Source organism: Bufo gargarizans, chromosome 6 (genome assembly GCF_014858855.1).
Source record: "Bufo gargarizans isolate SCDJY-AF-19 chromosome 6, ASM1485885v1, whole genome shotgun sequence".
NCBI classification, from domain to species: Eukaryota; Metazoa; Chordata; class Amphibia; order Anura; family Bufonidae; genus Bufo; species Bufo gargarizans.
Window position 1 is genome coordinate 291,358,794 of NC_058085.1, and position 22,283 is coordinate 291,381,076.

General features: G+C 43.2%; 1 protein-coding gene across 2 annotated transcripts in view; it reads right to left on the bottom strand.

Moving 5' to 3' along the window:
- Positions 1–520: 520 nt before the first annotated feature.
- The window catches only part of LOC122939969 (glutathione S-transferase kappa 1-like), a 33,536-nt gene continuing 11,773 nt past the window's right edge, over positions 521–22,283 (bottom strand). Inside the window, exons 5-8 of one of the 2 annotated variants that reach the window (XM_044296214.1) lie at positions 21,171–21,206; positions 20,065–20,181; positions 12,864–12,957; positions 521–719 (exon numbers count right to left, since the gene is read on the bottom strand). In XM_044296214.1, the coding sequence (XP_044152149.1) occupies positions 676–719; positions 12,864–12,957; positions 20,065–20,181; positions 21,171–21,206 (291 nt within the window). In that variant the 3' untranslated portion in view covers positions 521–675. The remainder of the gene's footprint in view (positions 720–12,863; positions 12,958–20,064; positions 20,182–21,170; positions 21,207–22,283) is intronic. The other variant, XM_044296215.1, reaches the window with a different exon arrangement.

Below are 22,283 nucleotides of genomic sequence, written 5' to 3' on the forward strand. Positions count from 1 at the left end.
CCTTTCTAGAATGCCACACTCCTTTCCCGCTATGTCAGGCAACTAGAAAATAAGTGCACCAGAATTCTGCCACATTTTGATTAGTAGATCTTCCTCAATGTTTAAAGTTCAAAGTAAATTTCTGGTGCTAGAATGTTGCAAAATTGGTATCAACTAATGCTTGGTTAGACTGAGACAGTCCAGTTTGACAGGATTCTGGTGCAGCGTTAGGCCTCATGCACACGACTGTATTTTCAGTCCTCATTCTATCTGCATTTTTTCATTTCAATGGGGCCGCAAAAGATGCGGACAGCACACGTGGCCCCACAAAAAAGATAGAACATGTCCTATTCTTGTCCGTTTTGCAGACAAGGATTAGAAATTTCTATAGGAGTTTGAAAAAATATATAAAAACGTTGGCAGCTTGGTGCAGAGAAAGCAAGCGCAAAGTAAGGGATAGTAAATCTACCCCATAGTCTGCAATCTGCAGCACATTCCAAAGAGTGATCTATAGCGCCATGCATAAAGAAGCTCAGAAACATGAAATATAATATTTTTTTATTAATTAAGAAACCTTCATAAATAATGATTCTGGCTTGAATGCAGTTAACTTTTTCATTCATTTTAGCAACAAACTACTGCTCTAGGTAATTGAGGGTGAACATGTAACTCCTCCTTTCCTGTCTGTGGTGGTTGTCAAAACTTTGAGTTTTGTGGCACTGGTCCCAGCCATTTTTCACCTGCAACAAAGCAAAGAGAAGGGTTTTCTAGTATTAAAGTTTTTTTTCCCTTCAACTCTTTATTACATAAAAAAAATGACCATACAGAAAATAATATTTTTTTTACCAACAAAAAACCCAAACCTAATTCTGTGCTAGGAAATAAAATAAAAATGCTAGCCACTACGGCTCAACTGATATAGATTTTTTAGGGCCGATAACGATAATCTGTGAACTTTCAGGCCGATAGCCTGTAAATTTTCATTTTTGAAAATAAAAATAAAAAATTCCTACACAAATCTGCTGAAAATGAATATGTTTATTGTTAGGCCCCATGCACACGGCCGTGTTTCACAGCCGTGTGCGGGCCGTGGAACCGCGGCCTGGATCCCTCCTGAGAGCAGGAGCGCACGGCGTCACTGGTTGCTATGACGCTGTGCGCTCCCTGCTGCCGGCACAGTACAGTAATACACTGGTATGATCTATACCAGTGTATTACTGTACTGTGCCGGCAGCAGGGAGCGCACGGCGTCATAGCAACCAGTGACGCCGTGCGCTCCTGCTCTCAGGAGGGATCCAGGCCGCGGTTCCACGGCCCGCACACGGCTGTGAAACACGGCCGTGTGTATGGGGCCTTAACGTGTAGGTTTTTTTTTTTGTAAATCTTTCTTTTTCATTTTTAATTAATATTTTGGTGTGGTTTTTTTATTTTTTACTAACTATTAGCCAGGGACTAAAACCCTTGTCCTATTCACCCTGATATCAGGGTGAAAAGGACCTCACACTGTCCCTGCTGCTCTGTGCACACAGCAGCAGGGAGCTTACCATGGCAGCCAGGGCTTCAGTAGCGTCCTGGCTGCCATGGTAACCGATCGGAGCCCCAGCATTACACTGCTGGGGCTCCAATCGGAACTGCCACTGAGGAGGAGGAGGGGAGAGGGGATCCTGTGGCCACTGCGACCAATGATTAAAACTGGGGGGGGGGGGGGGGCGCACTGAGCCACCAATGATTAATACTAGGGTTGGGGGGGGGCACTGCGCCACCAATGTTTTTAATATAGGGGTTAACTGCAGCGGATCGCAGCTACTTGTCATAGTGGTCGGGAGTCAGCTATGTGATTCTGCAGCCAGCTTCCACCTCCTGTATATGAATTAATCAGAGAGTTATTTTCATTGGTGGCGCAGTGGCCACAGCCCCTCCCCTCCTCTTGTCCTCCCTCCTCTCATTGGTGGCAGCGGCAGCAGCAGCACAGGCGGAAGGGAGACACTGCTTCCTTCTCCCCTGTGCTGCTGAGGGAACACGAAGAGTGTTGACAGCAGCGCGATCTGTGTTCCTGATTCGTTATCGGAATATCAGCAAAATAGATGCCGATAACGTTCAAAATCCTTGACTATCGGCAAAACTGATAATCTGACTTCCGGTTCCGGCGCGCACATGGATAGACGCTAGTGAGAGGCTCTCTGCTCGTCCGGTCCGAATTCCGTAGAACCGCCGCATACCGGGACTGAAAGGTACCCTCAGACCCCCCTAGCAGGCCAGGGGGCACTCATGGAAAAATGCGTGGTCAGAGGCGGTTCACAGAAGGAGTCTCGGACAACACTCCCGCCAGGTGACGACCTGAAAGCCAGGGGCAAGATGGCGCCGGTAGCCGAGAAACGCCACAGGCTGACCCGCTCTACCTCGCAATCGACACAGAGAAGTACGGAGGCCTCGGATTCAGAAGAGGAGGAAGGGGAATGTGGGCTCACCTCGGCAGATGAGTTAACAGCCTCATGCAAAACCATGGCCATAGAAGTGGCTAAACTCCTCGCGCCGGATATCAAAGCTTCCCTGGAAGCCACGGTCTCGTCGGCCCTACAACAGCTGCAGTCCGAGATGGCGCAGCATACCTCCCAGATCGCCAATGTGGAGCAAAGGGTGGTACTAGTCGAGGAAGAGCTGGAGAAGGCTCAGAGCAATATCAGAGACCTCCTGTGCAATAATCAGTACCTGAAGGAGAAGATCGACGACTTAGAGAACCGATAACAATGGACTTATGGTTCATTCATATTAGAGTGCTAAGTTCTTTGATTTTGCCGAATAATACGGGCTGGTGGGCGACGTATAGTAGGAGGTAGTTAATGATTCCGTTTGATGTTTGTAGTGACAACTGCTACACCGTGAGACGTGTGAAAAAAGCGAAGTCGACAATATGTTCGTTTATGTTGTGGGTTTGGGTAGGGGGGTATGGGTTGGGGGGAGGGGATGGGATGGGTGTGAACACCAATTTGGATTTGGATGAGTGCTGCTGTCTTGGTGCCAATATGTAAGATACCGTGATAGCCTGTTCCGGATGGCTTCTCCTGCAGAGAACACGAAAATAAAGAAATTACTATGCGAGTAGTCACATGGAACGTTAAGGGCCTACGGTCCCCTGCCAAATGCATGGCGGTTCTACGCCACCTAAAAAAACTCAGGATAGATGTGGCGTTCCTGCAGGAGACCCATTTAGAAGAGGCGGATTTCTGTAGGATGCGCAGATTATGGGTGGGACAGGTAGTGGGTTCGCCCACAGTGGGCAAGAAGGCGGGAATCATGATCCTGTTCCATAAGCGTATACGCTACGAGATTTCTTCAATATCAACTGACAAGCAGGGGAGATGGATGCGACTAAGTGTAGATTCACCGGCAGGTCGGATAGTTCTGCATAATGTCTATGCCCCCAACACTTTCCAGATGGACTTTTACAAGTCCTTGGAGAAAGATATCTTGGGAGAGATTCACAGATGCTCTTGGTGGCGGGGGATTTCAATAGGGTGCATAACGAACAGGAAGACAGGAAGCGAGGGGTCTTTGGAATCATTACTCCGCAAAATCGGGCCCAGACGTTACTCCCTCTGATACAAAATACGGGTCTGTGTGATACATGGCGATACCACCACCCAGTGGATCGCGAGTACACCCATTTTTCCCATGCCCAGGGGTCATGGTCTCGGATTGACTACCTCCTGACATCACAGAGGTTACTGTCTAGAGTCAAATTGGTAGAAATCTCTGATTTGTTCATCTCGGACCATGTCCCAGTGGTTATGGAAATCATGGATACAGTCCCCAGGGGACAAGATTTTACATGGAGAATGCCTCAGCACTTGTCCAAGGATAAGGAATTTATAGATAAGCTAAAAGGGTGGTGGTGGGAATACTCGCAAGACAATGCCTGATCATGCGACGAATCAAAACCTATTTTGGGATGCTGCCAAGGCAGTACTGAGGGGCCGAATAATGTCATATTCGATAGGGAAAAAGAGGGAAGCGAGAAAAAAGTTTGAGGAGGCCACCAAGAAGGTGCGGGAGACGTACACCGAATTCCTACAAAATCCCACAGCCCCCAACAAAGTTCTCTGGGTCACGGACAAACACAGTTTCGACTATTGTCAGGAAAGACAGGAAAAGTGGTTTGGGGATTACCAAAGGGCTAAGTTCTTTCGTTTGGGGAACAAAGCGGGTCGGTTGTTAGCCAATTTAACACGCCCATTCGTCAAACAGTCGGCTCTGCACCCCCTAAAAGACAGGTCGGGAAAGTTATGCACCCAACCGAAAGATATTGTGGAGATACTGGGTGACTAGTTTCAATCATTGTATTCTAGTGATCCCTTCCGGTCTCAGGAAGCAAAGAGTCTCTTAGACAAGGTAGACCTACCACGGCTGTCCATTGAAGCGTTGGAAACGCTGAGTCGGGACGTTAGTAAAGAGGAGTTAGGGATGACAATCAAATCCCTGTCGAACTGCAAAGCCCCGGGACCTGATGGATTTCCGGCGGAATTCTATAAAGCCATGATCCCAGAACTGTCCCCAACGTTGACTGGACTGTTTAATAACATTATGGTTGGGGGAAACTTACCTGACTCGGGCAAGATGGCTTATATTAAGATTTAACACAGCCCAGCGCATATAGACCGATCTCCCTGATCAATCAGGATGTAAAGATATTGTCCAAAACCTTAGCCAACAGGTTAGCCAATTGTATACCTAATCTAATTGGCTCACATCAGGTAGGGTTCATGAAGGGCAGATCAGCAGTGACTAATATATGCAAAGTCTTAGCCGTTCTAAGCAGAGATAGAGATTTTAAAAACGGGCCTTCTCCAGCATTGTTGGCAGTTGATGCCGAGAAGGCATTCGACAACGTTAGTTGGCAGTGGTTGGACATGGTGCTGGATAAGGTCAATATCACAGGACACTTTAGAAATTTCCAGAAGGCGCTCTATGAAAACCCCCAGGCAAGAGTGATTGTACCGGGCTTTTTATCCAAACTAATTACGCTGGGCAAAGGTACGCGACAGGGCTGCCCCTTGTCCCCGTTACTCTTTAATTTGGCAATGGAACCCCTGGCGAGATGGTTGATAAAATCTGACATCTTTCAGGGTATCAAAATAGGGGACAAAGTGCTGAAAGTAAGTTGCTTTGCGGATGATATCCTATTATATCTTGGGTCCCCTGAGCTCCAGTTAGATAGGACTCTAGAAGCTCTGAACCTCTATGGAAAGGTCACAGGCTATAGAGTCAACGTGGAAAAAAGCCAGCTACTGTCCCTAGGTCACCGGTCCCCCGCAGAGAGACATTTGCAAAACAGGGTTGAAGTCCGGAAGGACTATCTGACCTACCTGGGCATTAAGATAGGACGCACCCCAGCGTCAATATACACTTTGAATTACCCCCCTCTCTTCCTCAAAATAGAAAGCGAACTAGAGAAATGGCAGGATCTACCCTCATCTTTGTGTGGGAGGGCACAATACAATGGTAAGCTTCCCAAAGTTACTTTATCCACTCCAGACAATTCCACTGCTACTAAAACACACAGACGTTGTAAGGATGCAGAGAGCGTTTGATAGTTTCCTTTGGAAAACTAAGAGGCCCCGGGCCGTATTGCCTATGCTAAATTGACGATGCTGAAGGATGAAGGGGGGTTACAACTACCGAATATTCGCCACTATAATTTGGCATCGCTGTTCAGACATGTGAGAGACTGGGTGTGGGGCACGGGTCACTATTCGGCGATTACGATCGAAAACAAACTAGCTGGTGGGGAAAATCTGGAGGCTCTACTACATTCCAGGTTGAAAGACATTCTGGTGTCAATAAGGCAGTCTATCCTACTAAAATACACCATAATGGTGTGGAAGGCGATTAGGAAGATTTATGGACTTCCCTACTATCTATCACCCAGATTGCCATTATGGTCGCTATAGGCGTTCCCCCAGGGCAGAGAGAATATTATGTTCCAGACATGGAAGGGCAAAAATATAATGAAACTTAAAGATCTACTACACACCTCTGAACTCCACTGGCTGTCTTGGGACCAGGTGAAAATACAGTTCGACTTACATGACGCCCACTATCTCCCCTATCAGCAAATTAGAAGTTATTGTAAGGCTCAGGCGAATTCTGTTGGTGATTCTGAGAGGCTAGCATAGTTTGCGGCTTTGTTGGGCAGGGATGGCTCCCACATGTCCCTCTCTGAGTTACACCAGAAACTTCATAGCATTCAGACAATAGGCTTGGTGAAGGGGGCTTACAAACCTTGGGAAAGAGAACTGTCTGACCAAAACATAGCAAAGAAAATGAGGGTAGGCATGGAATTGGTTAGGCGGGCGACATACAATGAGCAGTGGAGAGAGTCACAATTAAGGCTTATGCATAGAGCGACGTGAATGTCCTAAGTGTGGCCTTCCGAAAGCTGGATTGCTGCATGCCTTATGGGAATGCCCGAAAGTACAGCCGTTGTGGAAGCAAGCAATAGAGTCAATAGATGAAATTTGGGGAGAAAAGGTGGGTCCCACGCCTCAGCAGTGTATATTTTATTATATACCCAAAAACCATGAAGAGGAAATGGGGTCGGTGGTCGTCAAGTCAGGAGTACACCTTTTACTGATATCAGTAAAGAAGTCTCTCTTACGGCACTGGTTAGGAGGGGAAGTACCAGCGTGGGAGGAGGTAATTGGGACAATGAAAAATGTTCTCTATCTGGAAAGATTGGAGGTAGAACGGGATAAGGAACTTTTGATTGAGAAATTCATCAAAAAATGGAGGGGTTTCATAGAGAAACGACTGTCTGATAGCGAAATCCAGGAGCTTATAGCCCCATTTAAACTGACTGGCTGGTATTTGGAGGCTCAGCTTGCAAATAGGCTAGGGAAACTGGGATTGTAAATTGGCACGCGGGAGAGTAAAACTCTAGGGGTGAGGGGCGTTGCTTTGCGCCAACACCACTTTATTTCATTTACCAGGGTCTTAGATTGGTGTTCGTGGGTGGGATGTATTGGGGGGATGGATGGGACAGGGACACGGGCGGAGGGTCGGGTAGGGAATTGGGATAATAAATTATATAATTGTGATTTGAGAAGTCAAGCTATATCATCTGCCTGTACAATGTTCTTTGCTGCAATTCTTGAACAATGTGATGTCCATTTGCTTTTTGCTTTGTATGTGACTTCTCACTTCAAAAAGAGATCTTTAAAAAATAAAATAAAAATGATAATTGGTCGATCCCTATTAGCCACACACCTATCCCATTTTTTACCTAACCAATGGGCTGAAGGGTTTCATCCAGTCTCAGGGGGGGGGGGGGGGGGAAGCTAATGGCAGGCAGGGACAAGCCTCCCTAGCATCACGGGTGACGCTAGGGAGGCTCGTCATCGCCTCTACCTGCCATTGGCTGCTCCCCCCGACACTGGATGAACCCTTCAGCCCATTGGCTAGGTAATAAATGGGATAGGTATGTGGCTAGAATTTCTTTTCAACCGTGTACAGGTAGAAGCGGCGGCGGTGCAGGGACCAGGAGCGGCGCCGGGAGTGGGATAAGTATATTACCTGTGAGGTGCCCGGGACATGGGGGGGGCCGTTTCAGAAATTAGATAAACCCTTTAAATATGTAGTATTTGGGTGTATGTATGCATTTACACACACACACACACATACACTAGGAAGGGGCTAGCCATTGTCAATATAATAGACACAATAAAACCACTATAAGGCCCATTTCACAGTACTGTATTTTTGCTTTGTATCCAATCTGCATTTTTTCTGGATCGGATGTGGAACCATTCATTTCAATCGAGCCGAAAGAAAATTCGGATAGCACAATGTGTGATGTTTGCAACCATATGTCCGTTACACAATCCCACAAAAAGAGATAGAACTTGCCCTATTCTTGTCCATTTTGTGGACAAGAATAGGCATTGTTAAAACGCAAAAAACAGATGCAATATGAACGTCATCTGTATTTTTTGCGGATCCCCGTTTTGCGTACCGCAAAATACATATATGGTCATGTGAATGCACCCTAAGGCCTCATGCACATGACCATACTATTTTTAGCGGATTGGATGTGGACCCATTTATTTCAATGAGGATGCAGAACATGCGGACATCAAGCAGTCTGTCCATATCACAAAAAAAAAAAAAAAGAATTTTCCTATTCTTGTCCTTTTTGTGGTCTGAAATCCACAGTGACAAAATCCAAAACAAATATCATATCCCATGTGACCATTGGGGGAGGACCCGGAGGAGCAGAAAGCTGTGTTCTTGTGGTTACCAAGAGGAGCCAGGCTGGAATGTGGTGAAGCCTAGCTGTGTGTGTGTCGGTCCCTGTGTGTCACCATCACCATGCCCACAGTGTTCCTATGTCCTGACGCAGCTACATCAGAACGTTCTGTGCGGGGCAAGAAGAAGGAAGAGGAGGCAGCGCCGCCAGCATGGAGTCCCTTGGGAGAGACACCTAAGGACGTAGGTAACACTACCACATGATCTACACTAGTGTTATCTGTGGTTTTACTTAGGACTGCAAAGGATATCTACTTAATTATCTGTACTTGTACCATCCCAGATCTGGCAGGACAGTCTCGGAGTTCAGTGGCATGTCTTTCTCTTACCTGTCTCTACATTTTTCTGATGCAAAGACAGTTGAGTGCAGTGGGGCCATCATGTGTGTTCTATTCGCCAGGGGAACAGGGCGAGTGTTATTTTTTTGCAATTTTATTAAACAATTCTGGTGCCTGCGCTACGGTGAGGGGCCACTAAAGGAGGCATTCTACTGTAAGGGGGAATACAATTTGGTTGGGCCCAAAGGGGACTAGGTGAAACTGGGCGATGTAAAGAGAGACATTAAGCCAGGTTAGAGGCATGGCTTAGTGTTAAAGAAATTTGCCATGTTATTTGTAGTGTTACATAGGACTGCAAGTGACATCTACTACACTATCTATACTCAGAGTTATCACTGTGTTATTTGTAGTCTTACATAGGACTGCAGATAAGATTTTTATGGAATATCCACAGGAGTCTGATAGATTCAGATACCACAGGTCCCATTTTCCCATAGAAGTAAATGGAAGGAGCCTCACATGTTGAGCCACCTCTCCATATACTGCCATAGGCAATTGTTCTCAAGAGAGTCAGCATCTGTCGCACTTTAATTGTAAGTCCACAGAAACGTTAAAGCTGAGAATGTCCCTTTAAATTATGGTAACACAGTATTGCAGGTTACCCCGTGGTTGCTACATGGGAATGCACCTTTAGTAAGAGATTGCCCACCTTTCACAATGTATCGTCCAGAGGGAACACTGGTCAAGTCATGATTTTCTTGTGGAAAATGTATGAATGTGATTTGTTAAAATCTCATCTGATTAACTCCTACTGTAAATGCTGCCGATGTGCAACCTGCAATTACACTGCAGAAAACCGAGAGCATTTGGCCGTACCCTTACAGCATAAATACAGATAGATTTTGCAAATAAAGACAAACATTAAAGTACTGTAGTTACTTCGGTTCTCGGCTTTTTCTAAATATTATTCTATATGTATATAGTAGTGGTGGTGGCTGCTCTCCTATATAGCCTATGGTATGGTGCTGCAAGCCCAGGGAGAGGACACCCTACCTCTCTGGATTAGATTGGAAACGAAGAAATGTATTTGGGCGAGCACTCTACCATAAAGCACACATTTATTGCAAGTAAGTAGATGTAAAACAAGTGAGTAGATATAAAACAAATGAGTAGCAATATAAAACAGGTTAAAAAACACAAATAAAATACATCAAAATAACCACAATGGGGTGGATGGATATAGATCAATGTCCAAAAAATTATTCGATCCTCTGGCGTGAGTTGTATCTGGAATTCTTTATAGGACCTTCTAGTATGGCCTTAGTTTCCAGTGGAAGTCCAATATGCCCACAATGATAGGTAACTGATGTTGTAAATACCTATACAGCGCTATAGAGGGTTCTAACAATCGACTAATACTTGATGTATATCGGACGTCAATCCTGCAATATTTTGGACAGAAGAGAAGGATATTCTTGGCTATTCTGCCGCTTACCTCCCCTTTGTAGGAATAGGCCACTTGAGTCTGCGTTTTTTTTTTCGAAGGAGCGGGTGAGGAATACCGGGTGATGTATGAGACCGGCGTCTCACGTCGCTCTGTTCAATGACCGCGTTCAGTACTCGTGGGATTACACTTGCGTGACTTCCTGTATGGTCCGGTAGCGACGTCTTTCTTGTATTCAATTCAAAGATTTGAAAATTCGATTTTTCGAATATTAAAGTCCTGTCTGCATGGCCATGCAACTAAAGAGATTTCGATAGGTGTATGGCGTTTACCCAGACGCGTTTCAGGAATTGTGACTCTCCCTTCCTCAGTGGTTACGCTACACCTGTCTGTATACACCTTATATACTCCACAGAGCTATCGTCAAAACTTCAGGATTCAGTACTTCCGATTCTGTAATATTCGATACCTAGGACTTAAGATTTTTTAGAGTTTACATTTATCGAAGACTTCCGATTTTTCAACTTTCGAATTTTTGATGTCGATTGTTTTGAAGAAGGCTTTCAATAATTTCAAGATATATTTTTTTTTCTCACAAATTTTTATAGATGATAGAATATTAAAGGAAGAGGATCCATTCATCAAATACCTCATTTGTGGATGCATCCTTTTTAGGAAATACTGCAATAATTTACCTAGAGATAAAAAGAGATCACTTTTGGGGACTTGGATGGATTTAAAGGTTTTTTTTTAAATGCGGCAAGTGTATTGGAGGCAAAATTAACAACAAACCCCGTAAGACTACCACAGTCCCCTCTACACAGAACACATTTGTCTGGGACATCAAAGACTGCCTTACGTGCAACTCTACCGGTGTGGTCTACCTGATCCAGTGCCCTTGTAATAGACAATACATCGGTAGAACTAAACGACTATTAAAGACGAGACTGGCTGAACATATAGCCAACATTAAGAAAGGTTATGAAAAACATTCCCTGTCCAAACATTACAAGGAGGTCCACAACAGTGACCCGGCCAGTCTCGTCTTTACGGCACTGGAAAAGGTGGACCAACACTGGAGAGGAGGTAACTTCATCAAACAGATGTCCAGGAAGGAGTCCCGACGAATTTACGAGTTTGGGAGCCTGTTACCATCAGGATTAAATTCGGAGTTGGTACTCTTCGGCTTTTTGTAGGGGAGTGTCCAAGGTTCGATGGAGGGTCGTAAGTCTGGCCGTGTATCGGCACTGCGACCCTCCCTCGACCTGAGGCCTCCCGCCAACCCCTTCACTGTTGTCACTACTATTCTTGTCATCACTGTAGTTAGTACTGTCATTACCATGATTGTCATTACTAATACCATTGTTATCGTCTAAGAATGGAATGTATGTATAAATCCAATATATGAAGTATAGTCTAGCAACAATCATGCGTACCCCACGTTGAGACTGTATGAGTCATCCACAATTTTAACATATTAATATTAGAATATACTTTCATTTTAATATTTTCAAATAAATATATTTCTAACATTTTATTAAAAGTTTTATTAAGTGTAAATTATTGCAGTATTTCCTAAAAAGGATGCATCCACAAATGAGGTACTTGATGAATGGATCCTCTTCCTTTAATCTTCTATCATCTATAAAAATTTGTGAGAAAAGAAAATATATCTTGAAATTATCGAAAGCCTTCTTCAAAACAATCGACATAAAAAATTTGTTGAAAGTTGAAAAATCGGAAGTCATCGATAAATGTAAAATCGGAAGTCTTCAATAAATGTAAACTCTAAAAAATCGGAAGTCCTAGGTATCGAATATTACAGAATCGAAGTACTGAATCCTGAAGTTTGGTCCAGGTTTTGATAATAGCTCTGTGGAGTATATAAGGTGTATACAGACAGGTGTAGCGTAACCACTGAGGAAGGGAGAGTCACAATTCCTGAAACGCATCTGGGTAAACGCCATACACCTGTCAAAATCTCTTTAGTCACATGGCCATGCAGACAGGACTTTAATATTCGAAAAATCAAATTTTCAAATCTTCGAATTGAATACAAGAAAGACGTCACTACCGGACCATACAGGAAGTCACGTAAGTGTAATCCCGCGAGTACTGAACGCGGTCATTGAACAGAGCGACGTGAGACGCCGGTCTCATACATAACCCGGTATTCCTCACCCGCTCCTTCGAAAAAAAACGCGGACTCAAGTGGACTATTCCTACAAAGGGGAGGTAAGCGGCAGAATAGCCGAGAATATCCTTCTCTTCTGTCCAAAATATTTCAGGATTGACGTCAGATATACATCAAGTATTAGTCGATTGTTAGAACCCTCTATAGCGCTGTATAGGTATTTACAACATCAGTTACCTATCATTGTGGGCATATTGGACTTCCACTGGAAACTAAGGCCATACTAGAAGGTCCTATAAAGAATTCCAGATACAACTCACGCCAGAGGATCGAATAATTTTTTGGACATTGATCTATATCCATCCACCCCATTGTGGTTATTTTGATGTATTTTATTTGTGTTTTTTAACCTGTTTTATATTGCTACTCATTTGTTTTATATCTACTCACTTGTTTTACATCTACTTACTTGCAATAAATGTGTGCTTTATGGTAGAGTGCTCGCCCAGATACATTTCTTCATTATTCGATATGTAATTAGTCAAAACGGTTTTGAGCTGTGGACGATGTGAAAAGCGGCTATCCAAGAGAGCAACAATCAGACTTGCTGGCGACTTGTCACTTAGGGAAATGTACAGCACATTATACTGGATTTTATTCAAACCTCACTTTCACTACGTCCAATAACTTCAAAATTAACAAATTGTGTCTGTGCTGAAATACTGACCCAGACGATGAGCCAGAAGTTCAAACCGATCAGATCCAAAAAACAACTCTGGCTTTTCATTTATATGAGCCATGATGGAGGGCATTCCAAAAATCTGCAGAGCAATAAAAAAGTAAAAGTAAATCAATGAGGATAAAATATGGCACATAACAAGAGGACACATACGTATATACAGGGAGTGCAGAATTATTAGGCAAATTAGTATTTTGACCACATCATCCTCTTTATGCATGTTGTCTTACTCCAAGCTGTATAGGCTCGAAAGCCTACTACCAATTAAGCATATTAGGTGATGTGCATCTCTGTAATGAGAAGGGGTGTGGTCTAATGACATCAACACCCTATATCAGGTGTGCATAATTATTAGGCAACTTCCTTTCCTTTGGCAAAATGGGTCAAAAGAAGGACAGGCTCAGAAAAGTCAAAAATAGTGAGATATCTTGCAGAGGGATGCAGCACTCTTAAAATTGCAAAGCTTCTGAAGCGTGATCATCGAACAATCAAGCGTTTCATTCAAAATAGTCAACAGGGTCGCAAAAAGCGTGTGGAAAAACCAAGGAGCAAAATAACTGCCCATGAACTGAGAAAAGTCAATTGTGCAGCTGCCAAGATGCCACTTGCCACCAGTTTGGCCATATTTCAGAGCTGCAACATCACTGGAGTGCCCAAAAGCACAAGGTGTGCAATACTCAGAGACATGGCCAAGGTAAGAAAGGCTGAAAGACGACTGAAGGGTTAAACAGAATTAGCTGTGTGATCTGTATGAACATAACCACTACTGTGGTTATGTGACACATTACAATGGTGTATAAAAAGAGTTGAGTATTTGGACTTTGTTCTCAGTAAAGGTGAGAGGAGAATCAGCCATGCCAGAATTACCGCCATACTGGGTCTGCCCCGCCCACAAACCAAGAAAGACATGTTGACCTTTCTTGGCATGATTGGTTACTGCCGCCAATGGATTGCTGATTGTTCCTGATACTATTCTGAGACAAGCCACTAATACTGAGATGCCTGACTCCATTAAATGGTCTAATGACATGTTACAAGCTTTTAGTCATTTGAAATGTGCAATGGTTTCCAGTCCTGGTTTGGGCCTGCCCGACTATGGCGTGATGTTTCACTTATTTGCCAGGGACGATTGTAAAACCATGGCAGGAGTCCTGACGCAGGATCATGGAGGTAAATTCCACCCTGTTGCTTTTTTCTCAAAAGTGGTTCCCGTACAGGTTCAGGGCATGCCTGCGTGTCTCAGGAGTTTGGCAGCCTGTGCGATGGTCGCTGAGATGGTCACGCCTATCACCCTAGGTCATCCCACCACTCTGCATACCTCACACAATGTTCAGGCCCTATTGAGGAACATACATACGCAACATATGTCAGCACGAAGACTGAGTGGATATGAAGTTTTGTTGCTATCTAATCCTCAACTTCATATCAAATACTCAGCACCCACGTTCGGTCCAATGGCTATACTGACTGCTCTGCTTGGCTACACGGAAGAGCAGGATGATTTGCCTCCTCCCCATGCATGTACTGAACTTATACATGAGCATACCTCACCTAGGCCTGCCTTACAGTCCACACCCATTGAAGGGGCTCCTGATATATTTATGGATGGATCCTGTTCCCGCCCTAATGTTGAGGGGAACAATGTGGCTGTATACGCTGATTCCAAGTATGCCTTTGGGGTTGTCTATGATCATGGGGTAATCTGGCAGAGGAGAGGTTTCATAGCTGCAGATGGGAAACGAATCTCACATTCCACCCTAGTACATGATCTCCTGGCCACCATCCAATTACCTAGCAAAGTGGCTATTATCCATTGTAAGGCACATATTGGACTACAAACACACGTAGCTAAAGGGAATGCCCTGGCTGATCAGGCAGCAAAGGAGGCTGCTGTTAGGACGGCAGCGACGGTTCAAATGCCTTCACTGGTTCCAGACATTACCCTTCCTGACAATCTATTGCTCACCCTCCAGGATTTGGCTTCTACTAGCGACAAACTGGCATGGCAGTCGGTTGGTGCAGTACAAGACCCCAATACGGGTCTTCTCTGCAAAGAGGGGAATCCATGTATCCCAGTTGAAAGCGCCCCGATTTTAATTGAACAGTATCATGGTCTTGGCCATAGGGGAGCACAGGCAACCACTGACCTCATCCAGAGAGATTTTTTTATACCAGGTCTTAGATCAAAGGTACAATCTTATGTTTAGCGGAGTATTATATGTCTCAGAGATTAGGATGCAGCCTAACAAGGATACTGGGTACTCACCATTTGGGGTCCTAATGGGAAGACCTTCCCCACCCCTTGGGGTCAAAGGCCCCTGTGATAGAAAAAGGGGATCTAGACGTAGTACAAGCAGAGTATGTGAGGAAACTTATAGAAACTTTAGATCAAATTGAACAAGATATTGCTCGTGCCTCTCCTTTCTCTCCACAGGAACCTACGCATCCTTTCCAACCAGGAGATGTGGTGATAGTCCAGAGACTGGCAAAAGGACGAAAACAGACTGAGTTCCTGTTTGGACCACCCACCCGAGTGGTAGCAGTCACCAGAGCAGCGATTCTCACAGAAGAGGCTCCAATCTGGATTCACGCTAGCAGAGTGAAAAGGGTCCCTGAGGTTTCTTCTCCGGTGATAGACAAAGACAAAGAGGGTGAAGCAGGTGTGAATTCCCTGAACAAAGAGGGGAACTCAGAAGAAGTTTCCCTGAACAGTGCCTTGCCACAGGCTGAAGATAAAGACCCCACAATATTCTGGGAGATTTGTTTGTCTGCTGATAATTATTAATCTTTGTATTTTCTTGCCAGTCTGGCTTATAACTACATGTATTTATCACCCAGAGGAGATGAGTTTCTTCTGCGGTACACCAAATAATCGGTCAGTATATAAAAGAGATCAGGAGCAGGATTCCTTTGCTCCCGTCCCCTTTTATTCTGAACAGAATAGTATAGTCAGGATGGCAAATGCCCTAAATGTTAGTTCATTGTGCCTTAAAGACTTACAGAGCCCACGGGATCTTATACAAACATGTGTTATTGCTGTGCCTACCCCCGATGACTCCCTCCTTGAAGTCTGGGCGAAGGCGAACAATACACAATCTTTTATTCCCTTGTATGACTTCTGTGGGGAGTGTCAGAAATTAGGAAATAGCAGGGATAATATTAGAATAACTACTATTAACATGACTACAGCAGAAACTTGTTTACCTTTTTTTCAGGATATGACTTTATATTGTGATAATAGAGACATAAAAAGTGAATTACCTAGGAATAGTGTATATGATTATATTGATGACACCTGTAAAAAGAATAGTAGACTTGCTAGCTCCCTGAATAATTCCATGAGTTGTAATAAGACCATTGTGACTCCTAGTTTTATCTATAATATCATGCTCCCTAAGGGATGGTTTTTTCTTGTGGTAACAGCACCTACAATTACATTCCTGCTAATGTTATTGGAGGTCCCTGTGCGTTATCCCGGCTGACTTTGGCTCTTCCCAGTCAACCAAGACTTTATCAGCAGATTGTGACTCTACTTTACCCCTTCTCAGCCGTACAGAATATATAAGTTTGGGCGCCTCTATACTAGGAGTGCCTGGACTGGCTATATATAATACTCGTACTATAAATTCTATTGCATGTGACTTAGCAAAATCCCTGAATCATACCTCTATCGCCTTATCAGACATGCTTTTAGATATACAAGGTATAAGAGGAGCAGTGCTAGAAACTAGATTTGCTGTAGATTATCTGTTACTGAAGCATAATATAGGATGTCAAGATTTTAAAGGAATGTGTTGTTTTAATTTATCTGATCATTCCAGATCAATCCAGTCCCATAGTCAAGGGTTACATGAAATTGCTAATGATATCAGGAAAGATGTTGAGTCATCCTCTTGGTGGGACTGGTTATTGAGCTGGCTGCCGGATTTGAGCTGGTTTAGAACATTATTGATCAGTATTATAATTATTATTGCTTCCTTGATTGTTATATGTTGTTGCATCCAATGTATCCCTTCCCTCATACAGATGTTTTGTGCAATGTGTCCAAAACCCACAGACCCTGGTCAAGCATATGCTACTTACCTCTCTATTAGAGAGAAAAGATAAGTCATATTTATGACTAAAGAGGGGATTGAAGGGTTAAACAGAATTAGCTGTGTGATCTGTATGAAGGACAAGAGGTTGGGTGACATCATATTGAAGGGTGACTATGTATACAATTACCTTCTGTCTTTATAAGGAAAGTTTCTAGTCAGCATTATTATAATGAGAGATGCCTTTCTTTCTGTATAAGGTACTGCTATTATTGTAATAAGATCTCAAGCTATTCTTGTATGTATGTTTGAAAGTATATAAGGCCCTGTACGACAACAATAAATAGAACTGTTTCTGACATAATTCTGCATCTGTCATTGACACGTTCTCCAGACGTCTGTCTTCGGGGACACAGAAAGGAATCACGGTGCATAGAGAGAAGGATCATATTCTTTCAACGACCACCACTGAACAAGACACACAAGCTGAAACGTCAAGACTGGGCCAAGAAATATCTCAAGACTGATTTTTCTAAGGTTTTATGGACTGATGAAATGAGAGTGAGTCTTGATGGGCCAGATGGATGGGCCCGTGGCTGGATTGGTAAAGGGCAGAGAGCTCCAGTCCGACTCAGACGCCAGCAAGGTGGAGGTGGAGTACTGGTTTGGGCTGGTATCATCAAAGATGAGCTTGTGGGGCCTTTTCGGGTTGAGGATGGAGTCAAGCTCAACTCCCAGTCCTACTGCCAGTTTCTGGAAGACACCTTCTTCAAGCAGTGGTACAGGAAGAAGTCTGCATCCTTCAAGAAAAACATGATTTTCATGCAGGACAATGCTCCATCACACGCGTCCAAGTACTCCACAGCGTGGCTGGCAAGAAAGGGCATAAAAGAAGAAAAACTAATGACATGGCCTCCTTGTTCACCTGATCTGAACCCCATTGAGAACCTGTGGTCCATCATCAAATGTGAGATTTACAAGGAGGGAAAACAGTACACCTCTCTGAACAGTGTCTGGGAGGCTGTGGTTGCTGCTGCACGCAATGTTGATGGTGAACAGATTAAAACACTCACAGAATCCATGGATGGCAGGCTTTTGAGTGTCCTTGCAAAGAAAGGTGGCTATATTGGTCACTGATTTGTTTTTGTTTTGTTTTTGAATGTCAGAAATGTATATTTGTGAATGTTGAGATGTTATATTGGTTTCACTGGTAAAAATAAATAATTGAAATGGGTATATATTTGTTTTTTGTTAAGTTGCCTAATAATTATGCACAGTAATAGTCACCTGCACACACAAATATCCCCCTAAAATAGCTACAACTAAAAACAAACTAAAAACTACTTCCAAAAATATTCAGCTTTGATATTAATGAGTTTTTTGGGTTCATTGAGAACATGGTTGTTGTTCAATAATAAAATTAATCCTCAAAAATACAACTTGCCTAATAATTCTGCACTCCCTGTACATTAAATGGGGATGGCAATGTATGGGCAAATGCTCCCCTCCATTGATTACGTGGGACCATGGATAGCAAACAGGCGTTGGATTTTTCATAACGGCAGTAGAATTTTGATTACAAATAAATGAGAAACTTAACTTCTCTGTTTTACTATGTCTAATAGTAAAATATTTCATTGCACACAACCACTTAAATCTTATAGGCACAGGAGACTTTGTGTATTATGGGCCTCTAGACTCAAACTTTATGATACAGTGAGATGGTCCTGAATTCTTGTCACTGTCCCGGAATACAAGAGAGCGCTCCTTCTAGAAGAGATCAATCTGGGGCTGATCGGGAAAGGAGCACGTTTCTACATTTGGGTCCTTGCTTAAAGTGGTTCACTGGGAATTAAATACATAAAATCACTGAAAATACTTAGCATATCACGTTCTTGTATCCTGCACAGTCAGAGTAAAAAAAAATAAAAAATAATAATATCCGTTTAACATATACAAAAAACTAATATGTAAAATGGATGCCTCAGACTGATGCCATACAGTGGCATCCATTAACCATAGAGTTCAATTATAAAAATAAAAAAAAGTCTTCTAATTGGAGGGGAGAACATTGCAGGACGGAGCTAGAATGGAGACAGTCGGCTGTGAATACCAAAGCTATAAAGCATTCAGTGCAGCTAGCTAAAGTAAAATGACGCTCTTGCTTGATACATGTTACTGGTGCCAAATCAATTTTCACACTGTACAGATAAGATGCAATAAAACAGAGGAAGAGAGAGACGACTGTACAACTGTAACTGACAACTAGGGCAGGGGGTACACAGGTATAGGGCTCCATAGCAAAACTTAGTATGCCTCCCTACCCCCAGATTTTCTTTTTTTTTTAATTCAGTGGAGAAATTAAAATAAATAAAATTGCACTGTACCCGACTGTCAAATAAACTGGAACGTGTACTTCATAAATAGGGTACTAATACTGAACATCATATTTCTCAAAGTATTTACAACCAGATACCCGTCAAATACATTCATAACTCTCCTCCAAACTGTTCTAAATATCCTACTTCCCTTCACACAATATATTCAAAAATGTTTTTTTTGGGGAAGAGGATGGGGGGTGCATAGGAATTTATACAGTTACCATTAAACTCAATGGAAGCTGTAAAATCTTCCTTCTTGTGGCAGCTCCAGGAAATCGCTGTGGTTTTATGTTAGGAACAGGAGAAGTATTTGAGCACCAGGCCCCATAACGGTCTGCCTCCATGTTGAGTACAACCAAAAAAAGTGAGTAGATAAGAGGAATAAACACCCACATAAAAGCAAATATAGCTAATCAGATAGCCACTTTGTGTCCCGGAAACTGAAGGCATCGGAAAACTGACACACATGTAGCGGAGAAGTATGGTACACGGTGCCGGCATGTTTAGACGCACACAATATAAAGCTTTGTTTTCTCGGCTAATGAAGGCGTTGAACTTAAAGCTACAGACTTGCTGACCAGTATTTTTTAAATGCTACAACCTGCACTTCACAACATTTTCTTTGTTATTGCTGAGATGGTTACTAGACATAATAAATGTTGTTATGAAGCAGATGGGTGCCAAAGAAGCAATGTGGTGAAGGTGGCAAAGTGGATGGCAAGTTAAACTTCTTCAAAAGGGTCCATGAGCCTCCAGCTATGCCCCTGTTATTACCCCATATTCCAAAGCCTTGTCCGATGTCTCCCTGAGCTTGTTTTTGATTTCTGGTGAGGTGCTGGTGGACAATAATTGTTTGGCCACATTTTCGGGCATTCCAGCTTTCTTAGCAGCCTAAACAAGGTGAAAATAAAATATAAATGAGAAAGGCTCTAGTGACGAGCGGAAACGTTACGACCACATGGGTGAATAAATACACAGAGTGCTGTCTTTTTCCATTTTTATGCATTTTGGATTACATGTGTAGTCCTTTAGCTTGCACCACTAATTTTAATTTATCTTTTTTTGTGGTGCTGTCATTTAAAAGTGCTAAATCAAGAGAACCCATAATGAGTAACCAGTAAGGAGACTGGAGAGTCATTCTGAAGGCCTGAAATACCTCCACCGAGAAGGTGTCCATAACTATTAGGCACATGAAAGCACTTCTCATACATTGTAATAAAGCAGTTAAAGGGGTTTTCCGGGATTTTAATATTAATGACCTATCCTCATGATAGGTCATCAATATCAGATCGGCGTGGGTCTGACACCAGGCATCCCCTCCGATCAGCTGTGAGCACTACCTTCCCTTCATTGTTTACTTGCTCGCTGTGTAGCAGGTGTAATTACAAGCCGTCTCATTCACTGCCGACTGCGAATGAAGGGAAGGAAGGGCGGCCGTCTCTTCAACCAGCTGATCAGCGGGGGGGGGGGGGGGGGGTGCCAGGTGTCGGACCCCTATCGATCCGATATTGATTACCATCAACATTAAAATACCGGAAAACCTATTTAGTGGAAAACCTATTTATAAATATATTTACAACATTGCATGGTTTATTTCAAAGTCAAATAAAGTAACTTTACGTGAACTGATTTTTTTTATTATAATTTTTTTTTACTATTTTTGGAGTTGTCACGTCACATGAATGTCTGCATACCGATACTGGGTCCAGACAGATTTTTTAGTGCGAATAGAGAAGTCATCATGAAGATTAAAATCTTCATCTGATGGAATTTTGAACTGTGTTCTTCTGTGAAATCAGAACCATTCAGGGGTGCAGCAGGACCACGTAGAAATCATACAGAGCTGTAGAAGGTCCATTTGTTGGAGGCCCTAATCTTACCTGTAGTATGCTCTCCGGTTCTGTAATGTCTTTATCCTGTAAGAAAGAAATACAGGTAAAGAGACATGCTGTATAAACCAATGAGAGACCATGATATAATATACTACAGGGTAGTGGCTATAGGGGATGCGGCTGCTTTGGGGCCTGAACTGAGAAACGGCCCACCTAGGAGGAGGACTAAAAGATTTTATTGGCAGGGCCCCTTCAACAGTATTCTACAATGACAGTATATACAGTGACACTGCAGGAAACGCACAGAGCGTCTGCCAGGCCTCGTCTGAAAGCGCGATCTAGACTAACCTCAGGAATGGGGGTTGCACAAAAGTGGGGAATTGCAAAGAAGTTGGTATGGGGACGGGGGCCCATTCAAAAACTTGCTGTGGGGCCCAGTCATTTCTAGCTACGTCACCGCTATACTGCAAACTGAATACATGCAAACAGAAAACACTCACTACTTTTTCGGTCTATTCAATGGCTTTATAAGTTACATTTGTTCACCAGGCAGAACAGCAACATTTTTGTCTAAGGTAAAGACTGTGCAGGAATCACTTCATGAGTTCAAATCACCATTTTCTATGAATATATTACACTTCAAACACCACATATACAGTGTAGAAGGATATCGACTTATGGCCTTTCCCAAAATGAAGAGAAAGTTAGCGGGGTGGTTCCATGGAACGTCGCTGTGCGTGTGGTCACACTATTTTTCTGCCACGTGTATATGGTATATGACTATAAAAGGAGTTTTATCCATATGATGTTTGAAGTGCATTATATATAGAAAGGCACTTTAAAAGGAATGTGCCGCTCCAAATTTGGAGATATGATTGACAGCAGCCACCATGGGCCATAGACACAATGGACACGAAGGGGCCTCTGAATTATATGGGATCAGGAGGGAGCTGATAAGCTGTGATATCACCTACTGTGAGTGGTGGACCCCCTGTTATCTAGATATAGCCGATATCCGTCATTCTAATCATGCCTTTAATGTAAACTGCACATAACTGCAGTAAGGTGACCCGTACAGACCAAGAAGTGGTGCCTATTATCAGGATTAGTGACCAGTGCAAAACCTGCAGGATTTTATGTTTTTTATATAGATATTGACAT